Here is a 14,787-nt window from a genome sequence, read left to right as displayed (position 1 = left end):
CATTGCACTGTGCTGTGTCTGCCCTCTGGTGGTGGATGGTGCACATTGCAGTGCGCTGTGTCTGCCCTCTGGTGGTGGGTGGTGCATATTGCACTGTGCTGTGTCTGCCCTCTGGTGGTGGATGGTGCACATTGCACTGTGGTGTGTCTGCCCTCTGGTGGTGGATGGTGCACATTGCACTGTGCTGTGTCTGCCCTCTGGTGGTGGGTGGTGCACATTGCAGTGTGCTGTGTCTGCCCTCTGGTGGTGGATGGTGCACATTGCAGTGCGCTGTGTCTGCCCTCTGGTGGTGGGTGGTGCACAATGCACTGTGCTGTGTCTGCCCTCTGGTGGTGGGTGGTGCACATTGCACTGTGCTGTGTCTGCCCTCTGGTGGTGTGTGGTGCACATTGCACTGTGCTGTGTCTGCCCTCTGGTGGTGGATGGTGCACATTGCACTGTGCTGTGTCTGCCCTCTGGTGGTGGATGGTGCACATTGCACTGTGCTGTGTCTGCCCTCTGGTGGTGGGTGGTGCATATTGCACTGTGCTGTGTCTGCCCTCTGGTGGTGGATGGTGCACATTGCACTGTGCTGTGTCTGCCCTCTGGTGGTGGATGGTGCACATTGCACTGTGCTGTGTCTGCCCTCTGGTGGTGGATGGTGCACATTGCACTGTGCTGTGTCTGCCCTCTGGTGGTGGATGGTGCACATTGCACTGTGCTGTGTCTGCCCTCTGGTGGTGGATGGTGCACATTGCACTGTGCTGTGTCTGCCCTCTGGTGGTGGATGGTGCACATTGCAGTGTGCGGTGTCTGCCCTCTGGTGGTGGATGGTGCACATTGCACTGTGCTGTCTGCCCTCTGGTGGTGAATGGTGCACATTGCACTGTGCTGTGTCTGCCCTCTGGTGGTGGATGGTGCACATTGCACTGTGCTGTGTCTGCCCTCTGGTGGTGGATGGTGCACATTGCAGTGTGCGGTGTCTGCCCTCTGGTGGTGGATGGTGCACATTGCACTGTGCTGTCTGCCCTCTGGTGGTGGATGGTGCACATTGCACTGTGCTGTGTCTGCCCTCTGGTGGTGGATGGTGCACATTGCAGTGTGCTGTGTCTGCCCTCTGGTGGTGGATGGTGCACATTGCACTGTGCTGTCTGCCCTCTGGTGGTGGATGGTGCACATTGCAGTGTGCTGTGTCTGCCCTCTGGTGGTGGATGGTGCACATTGCAGTGTGCTGTGTCTGCCCTCTGGTGGTGGATGGTGCACATTGCACTGTGCTGTCTGCCCTCTGGTGGTGGATGGTGCACATTGCACTGTGCTGTGTCTGCCCTCTGGTGGTGGATGGTGCACATTGCACTGTGCTGTCTGCCCTCTGGTGGTGGATGGTGGACATTGCAGTGTGCGGTGTCTGCCCTCTGGTGGTGGATGGTGCACATTGCAGTGTGCGGTGTCTGCCCTCTGGTGGTGGATGGTGCACATTGCACTGTGCTGTGTCTGCCCTCTGGTGGTGGATGGTGGACATTGCAGTGTGCGGTGTCGTCCCAGGACACGGGTGACCTTTATTACGTGGCCCCCGGCAGGGTTCGGACTTTTTACTGAATAATCGTCTGCTGGTGAATCGTTGAGCTCAGCAGCGATGGGTTAATAAGTGTCCCGTCCCTATATAGGTATATATTAACCCCATCCTCTCCGTCCTGTGATGTATTGATCTTGGCGGGGTGCGGAGGGCAGACTGCTATGTGCACAGCTGCCGGCGTCCCATCATTGGTCGCTGACTGCCCCCCCCCCCCGTCCCCTCCTTGTGCTGTCACTGTGGTCGGCGGTCCGGCACTGATCATGTGGTGCTTCGCCCGTATCCTCCGTTCTGGGCCTCCGCCCGGCGCCTTGACTCGGTCCTGTAGGGCGTTCGCTCGCGGGCCAGAGCCGGCGCTCAGCTTCTCTGATGGGAAGGCCTTCAGGCTGAAGAGCGGGTGGGAGCTGGCGCGGGGGCTGCTCATATTCCGGCTCTGCTCCGTCCCCACGCTGGTGAGGAACTCCGAGAAGGTGAGTGACGGCAACCCACCGGAGACTGCACCCGGCCTGGCGCTCCTCACTGCTGAGGGTCTGTTACAGTGTATCAGGCTATGATTACTCACGGCGCTCCTCACTGCTGAGGGTCTGTTACAGTGTATCAGGCTATGATTACTCACGGTGCTCACTGCTGAGGGTTTGTTACAGTGTATCAGGCTATGATTATTCGCGGCCCTCACTGCTGAGGGTTTGTTACAGTGTATCAGGCTATGATTATTCGCGGCCCTCACTGCTGAGGGTTTGTTACAGTGTATCAGGCTATGATTATTCGCGGCCCTCACTGCTGAGGGTTTGTTACAGTGTATCAGGCTATGATTATTCGCGGCCCTCACTGCTGAGGGTTTGTTACAGTGTATCAGGCTATGATTATTCGCGGCTCTCACTGCTGAGGGTTTGTTACAGTGTATCAGGCTATGATTATTCGCAGCCCTCACTGCTGAGGGTTTGTTACAGTGTATCAGGCTATGATTATTCGCGGCCCTCACTGCTGAGGGTTTGTTACAGTGTATCAGGCTATGATTATTCGCGGCCCTCACTGCTGAGGGTTTGTTACAGTGTATCAGGCTATGATTATTCGCGGCTCTCACTGCTGAGGGTTTGTTACAGTGTATCAGGCTATGATTATTCGCAGCCCTCACTGCTGAGGGTTTGTTACAGTGTATCAGGCTATGATTATTGGCGGTCCGCACTGCTGAGGGTTTGTTACAGTGTATCATGCTATGATTATTGGTGGTCCTTACTGCTGAGGGTTTGTTACAGTGTATCAGGCTATGATTATTTGCGGCGCTCACTGCTGAGAGTTTGTTACAGTGTATCAGGCTATGATTATTCGCGGCCCTCACTGCTGAGGGTTTGTTACAGTGTATCAGGCTATGATTATTCGCGGCCCTCACTGCTGAGGGTTTGTTACAGTGTATCAGGCTATGATTATTCGCGGCCCTCACTGCTGAGGGTTTGTTACAGTGTATCAGGCTATGATTATTGGTGGTCCTTACTGCTGAGGGTTTGTTACAGTGTATCAGGCTATGATTATTCGCGGCCCTCACTGCTGAGGGTTTGTTACAGTGTATCAGGCTATGATTATTGGTGGTCCTTACTGCTGAGGGTTTGTTACACTGTATCAGGCTATGATTATTTGCGGCCCTCACTGCTGAGGGTTCGTTACAGTGTATCCGGCTATGATTACTCGCGGCGCCCTTTCTCTCCCCGCAGCTCCTCTCCGTCTCCCGCCGGCTCGTGGGCCGCACAATCTTCGGCTGGGGCATGCGCGGTTCGGTGTACGGCCAGTTTGTAGCTGGAGAGACCCTCCCGGAGATACAGACCTGTATGGAGCGGCTGGCGCGGCTCGGCATTCGGCCCATGTTAGCGGTGCCCATTGAGGAGGACTTGGGCGAAAGCAAAAGCGGGTGAGCTGTGACCCCCCCCCCCATACCCACCAGGCTGGTACCAGTGTTTATAATAACCTAATCAGTAGGGGGCAGTATAACCGTTCATCTGTGATAATGGAATGGCGAAAATGGTCAGTATTAATGACTCCGCTACCCTCCTGGTGGTGGCGCCGTAGGGGCATAGCGCCGGGGAGGCGGTAGCTGTTGCTTGCATCATAATATAAGTGATCGGCCATCATATAAATTTATAACAATATAAATAATAGATTTTGTGCTGCATTACCAGCGACTGCCAGCAGATGTCACTGTGTTACCAACAAGAGCAACAGTGCCACCTGCTGTCTATAATCGGTACTGCACCCAATCATATATTCTGTATCCACAGCTCAAGGGGATTGTGTTGCCAGAAAATGACATTGTTTAAAGGGAACCTGACAGCCGGGGCCCAACTGCGGGCAGCAAGGATCCGCCACTGGCCGGATTATGCCAGCCGGGTGCGTTTCACAGATAAATCGGCAACCGAGCCGCGCTGTGCAGTAGCCGGACAGGCGGCAGAAAATACGCAGAAAACTCAAGAAGACCGAGAATAAAATATGGGCAACGACTCGCCGCGGTTTATGTAATGACAGGTTTTATTTAACAAACCCTATAGGACATTCTCTGAGGACACATTGGCGCAAACAGACGTCCGATATTAGAACTGTCGGCGAGGGTCCTATTCACGGATTTTACATTGGGGTCCAGACGCTGCACGCTCCTCCTGCAGAGAGATGTGATATTTACACAATAAAAAGAAAAAAATGACTAAGAAAATCTTTCGATCCCTTGTGCTGCAGTACCAGTTATTGCCAGCAGATGTCACTGCTGTAATTACTGTGGTAGAGCAGTGCCACCTGCAGACAGTGAACGGTACTGCACCCCATATTATAACCTCTGCGCCCCGTTGTTTCCCCGCACTCTCGCAGGGAGCGCTGGTACTGCGTCCCATGGTATAACCTCTGTGCCCCGTTGTTCCCCCGCACTGTCTCGCAGGGAGCGCTGGTACTGTGCCCCATGGTATAACCTCTGCGCCCCGTTGTTTCCCCGCACTGTCTCGCAGGGAGCGCTGGTACTGTGCCCCATGGTATAACCTCTGCCCCCCGTTGTTTCCCCGCACTGTCTCGCAGGGAGCGCTGGTACTGTGCCCCATAGTATAACCTCTGCACCCCGTTGTTTCCCCGCACTGTCTCGCAGGCAGCGCTGGTACTGTGCCCCATGGTATAACCTCTGCACTCCGTTGTTTCCCCGCACTGTCTCGCAGGGAGCGCTGGTACTGTGCCCCATGGTATAACCTCTGCGCCCCGTTGTTCCCCCGCACTGTCTCGCAGGGAGCGCTGGTACTGCACCCCATGGTATAACCTCTGCCCCCCGTTGTTCCCCCGCACTGTCTCGCAGGGAGCGCTGGTACTGTGCCCCATGGTATAACCTCTGTGCCCCGTTGTCTCCCCGCACTGTCTCGCAGGCAGCGCTGGTACTCTGCCCCATGGTATAACCTCTGTGCCCCGTTGTCTCCCCGCACTGTCTCGCAGGGAGCGCTGGTACTGTGCCCCATGGTATAACCTCTGTGCCCCGTTGTTCCCCCGCACTGTCTCGCAGGGAGCGCTGGTACTGTGCCCCATTGTATAACCTCTGTGCCCCGTTGTCTCCCCGCACTGTCTCGCAGGCAGCGCTGGTACTCTGCCCCATGGTATAACCTCTGTGCCCCGTTGTCTCCCCGCACTGTCTCGCAGGGAGCGCTGGTACTGTGCCCCATGGTATAACCTCTGTGCCCCGTTGCTCCCCCGCACTGTCTCGCAGGGAGCGCTAGTACTGTGCCCCATGGTATAACCTCTGTGCCCCGTTGTCTCCCCGCACTGTCTCGCAGGGAGCGCTGGTACTGTGCCCCATGGTATAACCTCTGTGCCCCGTTGTCTCCCCGCACTGTCTCGCAGGGAGCGCTGGTACTGTGCCCCATGATATAACCTCTGTGCCCCATTGTCTCCCCGCACTGTCTCGCAGGGAGCGCTGGTACTGTGCCCCATGGTATAACCTCTGTGCCCCGTTGTCTCCCCGCACTGTCTCGCAGGGAGCGCTGGTACTGTGCCCCATGGTATAACCTCTGTGCCCCGTTGTCTCCCCGCACTGTCTCGCAGGGAGCGCTGGTACTGTGCCCCATGGTATAACCTCTGTGCCCCATTGTCTCCCCGCACTGTCTCGCAGGGAGCGCTGGTACTGTGCCCCATGGTATAACCTCTGTGCCCCGTTGTCTCCCCGCACTGTCTCGCAGGGAGCGCTGGTACTGTGCCCCATGGTATAACCTCTGTGCCCCGTTGTCTCCCCGCACTGTCTCGCAGGGAGCGCTGGTACTGTGCCCCATGGTATAACCTCTGCGCCCCGTTGTCTCCCCGCACTGTCTCGCAGGGAGCGCTGGTACTGCGTCCCATGGTATAACCTCTGCGCCCCGTTGTTCCCCCGCACTGTCTCGCAGGCAGCGCTGGTACTGTGCCCCATGGTATAACCTCTGTGCCCCGTTGTCTCCCCGCACTGTCTCGCAGGGAGCGCTGGTACTGTGCCCCATAGTATAACCTCTGTGCCCCGTTGTTCCCCCGCACTGTCTCGCAGGGAGCGCTGGTACTGCGTCCCATGGTATAACCTCTGCGCCCCGTTGTCTCCCCGCACTGTCTCGCAGGGAGCGCTGGTACTGTGCCCCATGGTATAACCTCTGTGCCCCGTTGTCTCCCCGCACTGTCTCGCAGGGAGCGCTGGTACTGTGCCCCATGGTATAACCTCTGTGCCCCGTTGTCTCCCCGCACTGTCTCGCAGGCAGCGCTGGTACTGTGCCCCATGATATAACCTCTGTGCCCCGTTGTCTCCCCGCACTGTCTCGCAGGGAGCGCTGGTACTGTGCCCCATGGTATAACCTCTGTGCCCCGTTGTCTCCCCGCACTGTCTCGCAGGGAGCGCTGGTACTGTGCCCCATGGTATAACCTCTGTGCCCCGTTGTCTCCCCGCACTGTCTCGCAGGGAGCGCTGGTACTGTGCCCCATGGTATAACCTCTGTGCCCCGTTGTCTCCCCGCACTGTCTCGCAGGGAGCGCTGGTACTGCACCCCATGGTATAACCTCTGTGCCCCGTTGTCTCCCCGCACTGTCTCGCAGGGAGCGCTGGTACTGCACCCCATGGTATAACCTCTGTGCCCCGTTGTCTCCCCGCACTGTCTCGCAGGGAGCGCTGGTACTGTGCCCCATGGTATAACCTCTGTGCCCCGTTGTTTCCCCGCACTGTCTCGCAGGGAGCGCTGGTACTGTGCCCCATGGTATAACCTCTGTGCCCCGTTGTCTCCCCGCACTGTCTCGCAGGGAGCGCTGGTACTGTGCCCCATGGTATAACCTCTGCGCCCCGTTGTCTCCCCGCACTGTCTCGCAGGGAGCGCTGGTACTGTGCCCCATGGTATAACCTCTGTGCCCCGTTGTTCCCCCGCACTGTCTCGCAGGGAGCGCTGGTACTGTGCCCCATGGTATAACCTCTGTGCCCCGTTGTTCCCCCGCACTGTCTCGCAGGGAGCGCTGGTACTGTGCCCCATGGTATAACCTCTGTGCCCCGTTGTCTCCCCGCACTGTCTCGCAGGGAGCGCTGGTACTGTGCCCCATGGTATAACCTCTGTGCCCCGTTGTTTCCCCGCACTGTCTCGCAGGGAGCGCTGGTACTGTGCCCCATGGTATAACCTCTGTGCCCCGTTGTCTCCCCGCACTGTCTCGCAGGGAGCGCTGGTACTGCGCCCCATGGTATAACCTCTGTGCCCCGTTGTCTCCCCGCACTGTCTCGCAGGGAGCGCTGGTACTGCTCCCCATGGTATAACCTCTGCGCCCCGTTGTCTCCCCGCACTGTCTCGCAGGGAGCGCTGGTACTGTGCCCCATGGTATAACCTCTGTGCCCCGTTGTCTCCCCGCACTGTCTCGCAGGGAGCGCTGGTACTGCTCCCCATGGTATAACCTCTGCGCCCCGTTGTCTCCCCGCACTGTCTCGCAGGGAGCGCTGGTACTGTGCCCCATGGTATAACCTCTGTGCTCCGTTGTCTCCCCGCACTGTCTCGCAGGGAGCGCTGGTACTGTGCCCCATGGTATAACCTCTGTGCCCCGTTGTCTCCCCGCACTGTCTCGCAGGGAGCGCTGGTACTGTGCCCCATGGTATAACCTCTGCCCCCCGTTGTCTCCCCGCACTGTCTCGCAGGGAGCGCTGGTACTGTGCCCCATGGTATAACCTCTGTGCCCCGTTGTCTCCCCGCACTGTCTCGCAGGGAGCGCTGGTACTGTGCCCCATGGTATAACCTCTGTGCTCCGTTGTCTCCCCGCACTGTCTCGCAGGGAGCGCTGGTACTGTGCCCCATGGTATAACCTCTGTGCTCCGTTGTCTCCCCGCACTGTCTCGCAGGGAGCGCTGGTACGAGCAGAACGAGGAGATCATGATGAAGTGCGTGGACCTCTCCTCGGCTGGAGGCGACCGTCCCATGATGCAGCTGAAAATCACCGCCCTGATGAGCGCCGATCTGTGCGTGAGTGCGCAATGCGGGACACGTATGAAGCCGGGGTGAGCGGGGGAGGGGCGGTGACAACCTTCACTCCTGGTTCTGACATTTCCCCTTTTCTCCCCGATGTCATCAGAAGGTTTTGTCCGTGTGTCTGTCAGACCCGTCACAGCGGGCGGCGCTCAGTCCTCAGCGGATCGTCTCCATCATGGAGGGCCAGGACCAGACTCTTCCCTTCCTCTCCAATGAGCAGAACCGGCATCTCCAGACCGCCGTGCGGAGGCTCAGCCGCGTGGGCAAGGTGAGGAGGCCGAACGTGTGGTGTTTCCTAGCAACCAGCTCACTTCCTGTCTGGGTGACCACCTGCGACCCACCCCCTCCTCTGTCCGCAGCACGCCAAAGCGCAGCGCGTCCGTGTCCTGGTGGACGCCGAATATACGTACGTGAACCCCGCGCTCAGCCTGGTTACCATGGCGATGATGGCCCAGTGCAACACGGACGAGCCCTGGATCTGGAACACCTACCAGTGCTACTTAAAAGTAAGACCGTCTCCATGGAGACTGAGTAGTAGGGTCCTCTACGGTCTCCGCCATCTTGGAGGAGGCGTCAGGTACCTGTACGTGTCCGCCGCGAGTGTCTGGGGAGCAGTGATACAGGTGACGGTCTCTACGGTATCCGCCATCTTTGTCGGGCCGTTACGCATCGTTCTCTTTTGTTTTTCCGCTGTGGAGGATTCCTACGAGAACCTGAGCCGGGACCTGCGCGCGGCGGACGGGCTGGGCCTTTGTTTCGGGGTGAAGTTGGTCCGCGGGGCCTATATGGACAAGGAGCGGAAACTGGCGAAAGAGAAGGGCTACAGCGACCCCATCCAGCCCGACTGGGCGGCCACCAACAGAAGGTGAGCGGGAATGGACTGCGCACAGCGGCGGGGCTGCTACAGTGTGTCAGCGAGAAGTAGTCACCGGTCTGACCTCTGACCCCAGCTACCAGCGATCACTGGACCGACTGCTGCAGCTGATCGCACAGGAAGGACCGAGGCACAACCTGATCATCGCCAGCCACAACGAGGAGTCCGTGCTACACGCCACACACAGGTGAGCGTACCGCAGGATTAGATACACGCCGCCCACAGGTGAGCGTACCACAGGCTTAGATACACGCCACACACAGGTGAGCGTACCGCAGGATTAGATACACGCCACACACAGGTGAGCGTACCGCAGGATTAGATACACGCCACACACAGGTGAGCATACCACAGGCTTAGATACACGCCGCTCACAGGTGAGCATACCACAGGATTAGATACACGCCACACACAGGTGAGCATACCACAGAATTAGATACACGCCACACACAGGTGAGCATACCGCAGGATTAGATACACGCCACACACAGGTGAGCATACCACAGGCTTAGATACACGCCGCCCACAGGTGAGCATACCGCAGGATTAGATACACGCCGCCCACAGGTGAGCATACCGCAGGATTAGATACACGCCGCCCACAGGTGAGCATACCGCAGGACTAGATACACGCCGCCCACAGGTGAGCATACCACAGGCTTAGATACACGCCGCCCACAGGTGAGCATACCGCAGGATTAGATACACGCCGCCCACAGGTGAGCGTACCACAGGCTTAGATACACGCCGCCCACAGGTGAGCGTACCGCAGGATTAGATACACGCCGCCCACAGGTGAGCGTACCGCAGGATTAGATACACGCCGCCCACAGGTGAGCGTACCGCAGGATTAGATACACGCCGCCCACAGGTGAGCGTACCGCAGGATTAGATACACGCCGCCCACAGGTGAGCGTACCACAGGCTTAGATACACGCCGCCCACAGGTGAGCGTACCGCAGGATTAGATACACGCCGCCCACAGGTGAGCGTACCACAGGCTTGGATACACGCCGCCCACAGGTGAGCGTACCGCAGGATTAGATACACGCCGCCCACAGGTGAGCATACCACAGGCTTAGATACACGCCGCACACAGGTGAGCATACCACAGGCTTAGATACACGCCGTCCACAGGTGAGCATACCACAGGCCTAGATACACGCCGCCCACAGGTGAGCATACCACAGGCTTAAATACACGCCGCCCACAGGTGAGCGTACCGCAGGATTAGATACACGCCGCTCACAGGTGAGCGTACCGCAGGATTAGATACACGCCGCCCACAGGTGAGCATACCACAGGCTTAGATACACGCCGCACACAGGTGAGCGTACCGCAGGATTAGATACACGCCGCCCACAGGTGAGCATACCACAGGCTTAGATACACGCCGCCCACAGGTGAGCATACCACAGGATTAGATACACGCCGCCCACAGGTGAGCATACCACAGGCTTAGATACACGCCGCCCACAGGTGAGCGTACCGCAGGATTAGATACACGCCGCCCACAGGTGAGCATACCACAGGCTTAGATACACGCCGCCCACAGGTGAGCATACCGCAGGATTAGATACACGCCGCTCACAGGTGAGTGTACCGCAGGATTAGATACACGCCGCCCACAGGTGAGCATACCACAGGCTTAGATACACGCCGCCCACAGGTGAGCATACCACAGGCTTAGATACACGCCGCCCACAGGTGAGCATACCACAGGCTTAGATACACGCCGCCCACAGGTGAGCATACCACAGGCTTAGATACACGCCGCCCACAGGTGAGCATACCACAGGCTTAGATACACGCCGCACACAGGTGAGCGTACCGCAGGATTAGATACACGCCGCCCACAGGTGAGCATACCACAGGCTTAGATACACGCCGCCCACAGGTGAGCGTACCACAGGCTTAGATACACGCCGCCCACAGGTGAGTGTACCGCAGGATTAGATACACGCCGCCCACAGGTGAGCATACCACAGGCTTAGATACACGCCGCACACAGGTGAGTGTACCGCAGGATTAGATACACGCCGCCCACAGGTGAGAGTACCACAGGCTTAGATACACGCCGCCCACAGGTGAGCGTACCACAGGCTTAGATACACGCCGCCCACAGGTGAACGTACCGCAGGATTAGATACACGCCGCTCACAGGTGAGCGTACCGCAGGATTAGATACACGCCGCCCACAGGTGAGCGTACCATAGGATTAGATACACGCTGCCGGGTTTACACAGGATGAGATCCGATACACGGCTCAGGAGACCCTATAACACAGGAGAGGATTAGATACACAGCTCAGCAGACAGTATCACACAGGAGAGGATTAGATGCACGGCTCAGCAGACAGTATCACACAGGAGAGGATAAGATACACGGCTCAGCAGACAGTATCACACAGGAGAGAATAAGATACACGGCTCAGCAGACAGTATCACACAGGAGAGGATTAGATACACAGCTCAGCAGACAGTATCACACAGGATAGGATTAGATACACAGCTCAGCAGACAGTATCACACAGGAGAGGATTATATACACAGCTCAGCAGTCAGTATCACACAGGAGAGGATTAGATACACAGCTCAGCAGACAGTATCACACAGGAGAAGATTAGATACACAGCTCAGCACACAGTATCACACAGGAGAGGATTAGATACACGGCTCAGCACACAGTATCACACAGGAGAGGATTAGATACACAGCTCAGCAGACAGTATCACACAGGAGAGGATTAGATACACAGCTCAGCATACAGTATCACACAGGAGAGGATTAGATACACGGCTCAGCACACAGTATCACACAGGATAGGATTAGATACACAGCTCAGCAGACAGTATCACACAGGATAGGATTAGATACACAGCTCAGCAGACAGTATCACACAGGAGAGGATTAGATACACAGCTCAGCACACAGTTTCACACAGGAGAGGATTAGATACACGGCTCAGCACACAGTATCACACAGGAGAGGATTAGATATACGGCTCAGCAGACAGTATCACACAGGAGAGGATTAGATATACGGCTCAGCAGACAGTATCACACAGGAGAGGATTAGATACACGGCTCAGCAGACAGTATCACACAGGAGAGGATTAGATACACAGCTCAGCAGACAGTATCACACAGGAGAGGATTAGATACACAGCTCAGCAGACAGTATCACACAGGAGAGGATCAGATACACTGCTCAGCAGACAGTATCACACAGGAGAGTATTAGATACACGGCTCAGCAGACAGTATCACACAGGAGAGGATTAGATACACAGCTCAGCAGACAGTATCACACAGGAGAGGATTAGATACACAGCTCAGCAGACAGTATCACACAGGAGAGGATTAGATACACAGCTCAGCAGACAGTATCACACAGGATAGGATTAGATACACGACTCAGCAGACAGTATCACACAGGATAGGATTAGATACACGGCTCAGCAGACAGTATCACACAGGAGAGGATTAGATACATGGCTCAGCAGACAGTATCACACAGGAGAGGATTAGATGCGCTTTCTCCTCTTCCAGGATGGCGGAGCTCGGGATCGGGCGGAGCGGCGGTGCGGTTTGCTTCGGGCAGCTCCTCGGGATGTGTGATCACGTGTCTCTCACTCTCGGTAGGTTGTGGTGGTCTCTATATGGCGGTCTTTTAGCTGCGGATGCTCGCGGTACAGCCGGTGGTGACGTGCGCTCTCGTCCTCAGGTCAGGCCGGGTATCTGGTCTATAAATCCATTCCTTACGGTTCGGTGGACTCCGTCCTCCCGTATCTGGTGAGACGAGCGCAGGAGAACCAGAGCGTCCTCCAGGGGATCCGGAAGGAGAGAGACCTCCTGCGCCGGGAGCTCAGACGACGCCTGCTGCGAAGGACCTGAACCCGCCGAGGAGACGATCGACGGCCGCCACCAGCAACAACGGCGGAAAGATCCCAAGACTGTGACTGCCCTCAGATCTATGTGGGAGAGCGGACACCTTCATATACACTGCGCCAGTGCACGGAGGGGTGCACTTACTTATCTCTGCTGTCTCAGAAAGAATAATAAGAAGAAGGAATTTTATAAAAATCTGCCTCAAAGATTAATGAAAATAATGACGGGGAGCGCGGTATAGGAGGACGCCCCCAAAACTGCCCGGGAACACCTAAACTACATATCCCACAATGCAGCAAAGCGTGCAGATAGTGGGCAAGCAGGGGGCGACAGGGTCCATTACACACTACATCCCCCACAATGCAGCAAAGCGTGCAGATAGTGGGCAAGCAGGGGGCGACAGGGTCCATTACACACTACATCCCCCACAATGCAGCAGGGTGTACTCTGTGCAGACACTGCTCCAGCAGGGGGTGACAGGGTCCATGTACACACTACATCCCCACAATGCAGCAGGGCGTACTCTGTGCAGACACTGCTCCAGCAGGGGGTGACAGGGTCCATGTACACACTACATCCCCACAATGCAGCAGGGTGGACTCTGTGCAGACACTGCTCCAGCAGGTGGTGACAGGGTTCATGTACACACTACATCCCCACAATGCAGCAGGGTGTACTCTGTGCAGACACTGCTCCAGCAGGTGGTGACAGGGTTCATGTACACACTACATCCCCACAATGCAGCAGGGTGTACTCTGTGCAGACACTGCTCCAGCAGGGGGTGACAGGGTCCATGTACACACTACATCCCCCACAATGCAGCGGGGCGTACTCTGTGCAGACACTGCTCCAGCAGGGGGTGACAGGGTCCATGTAAACACTACATCCCCCACAATGCAGCGGGGTGTACTATGTGCAGACACTGCTCCAGGTGACGGGGTCCATGTACACAATACATCCCCCACAATGCAGCAGGGTGTACTCTGTGCAGACACTGCTCCAGCAGGGGGTAACAGGGTCCATGTACACACTACATCCCTACAATGCAGCAGGGTGTACTCTGTGGAGACACTACTCCAGTAGGGGGTGACAGGGTCCATGTACACACTACATCCCCCTCAATGCAGCAAAGCATTGAGACACTGTTCCAGCAGGGGGTGACAGGGTCCATGTACACACTACATCCCCACAATGCAGCAGGGTGGACTCTGTGCAGACACTGCTCCAGCAGGGGGTGACAGGGTTCATGTACACACTACATCCCCACAATGCAGCAGGACGCACTGTGTGCAGACACTGCTCCAGCAGGGGGTGACAGGGGTCATGTACACACTACATCTCCACAATGCAGCAGGGTGTACTCTGTGCAGACACTGCTCCAGCAGGGGGTGACAGGGTTCATGTACACACTACATCCCCACAATGCAGCAGGACGTACTCTGCAGACACTGTTCCAGCAGGGGGTGACAGGGTCCATGTACACACTACATCCCTCACAATGCAGCACAGCAAAGCATGCAGACACTGCTCCAGCAGGGGGTGACAGGGTTCATGTACACACTACATCCCCACAATGCAGCAGGGCGTACTCTGTGCAGACACTGCTCCTTCAGGGGGTGACAGGGTTCATGTACACACTACATCCCCACAATGCAGCAGGGTGTACTCTGTGCAGACACTGTTCCAGCAGGGGGTGACAGGGTTCATGTACACACTACATCCCCACAATGCAGCAGGGCGTACTCTGTGCAGACACTGCTCCTTCAGGGGGTGACAGGGTTCATGTACACACTACATCCCCACAATGCAGCAGGGTGTACTCTGTGCAGACACTGTTCCAGCAGGGGGTGACAGGGTTCATGTACACACTACATCCCCACAATTCAGCAGGGCGTACTCTGTGCAGACACTGCTCCAGTAGGGGGTGACAGGGTCCATGTACACACTACATTCCCCACAATGCAGCAAAGCATTGAGACACTGTTCCAGCAGGGGGTGACAGGGTCCATGTACAC

At 56.9% G+C, this 14,787-nt stretch overlaps 1 protein-coding gene across 1 annotated transcript; it reads left to right on the top strand.

The window, feature by feature from the left end:
* Positions 1 to 1,787: 1,787 nt before the first annotated feature.
* Positions 1,788 to 12,949, top strand: PRODH2 (proline dehydrogenase 2). The gene is made up of 9 exons (XM_075319590.1): positions 1,788 to 2,019; positions 3,259 to 3,452; positions 7,884 to 8,004; positions 8,114 to 8,278; positions 8,370 to 8,516; positions 8,709 to 8,875; positions 8,961 to 9,071; positions 12,434 to 12,522; positions 12,609 to 12,949. The coding sequence occupies exons 1-9, from the start codon at positions 1,813 to 1,815 to the stop codon at positions 12,776 to 12,778; spliced, it is 1,371 nt and encodes a 456-aa protein (XP_075175705.1). The 5' UTR covers positions 1,788 to 1,812; the 3' UTR covers positions 12,779 to 12,949.
* Positions 12,950 to 14,787: the final 1,838 nt, after the last annotated feature.

Source organism: Anomaloglossus baeobatrachus, chromosome 7, assembly GCF_048569485.1.
Source record: "Anomaloglossus baeobatrachus isolate aAnoBae1 chromosome 7, aAnoBae1.hap1, whole genome shotgun sequence".
NCBI lineage: Eukaryota > Metazoa > Chordata > Amphibia > Anura > Aromobatidae > Anomaloglossus > Anomaloglossus baeobatrachus.
Note: the sequence above shows the minus strand (reverse complement) of the source record. Positions and strands in the feature narration are given on the sequence as shown.

What these genes read in the sequence shown, in the direction of transcription:
- PRODH2 (XM_075319590.1), top strand. Translation starts at nt 1,813, where the DNA reads ATGTGGTGCTTCGCCCGTATCCTCCGTTCTGGGCCTCCGCCCGGCGCC. An exon ending in TGGGCGGCCACCAACAGAAG is followed by an intron (nt 8,876 to 8,960) that starts GTGAGCGGGAAT and finishes CTCTGACCCCAG; the next exon opens with CTACCAGCGATCACTGGACC. An exon ending in GTGCTACACGCCACACACAG is followed by an intron (nt 9,072 to 12,433) that starts GTGAGCGTACCG and finishes CTCCTCTTCCAG; the next exon opens with GATGGCGGAGCTCGGGATCG.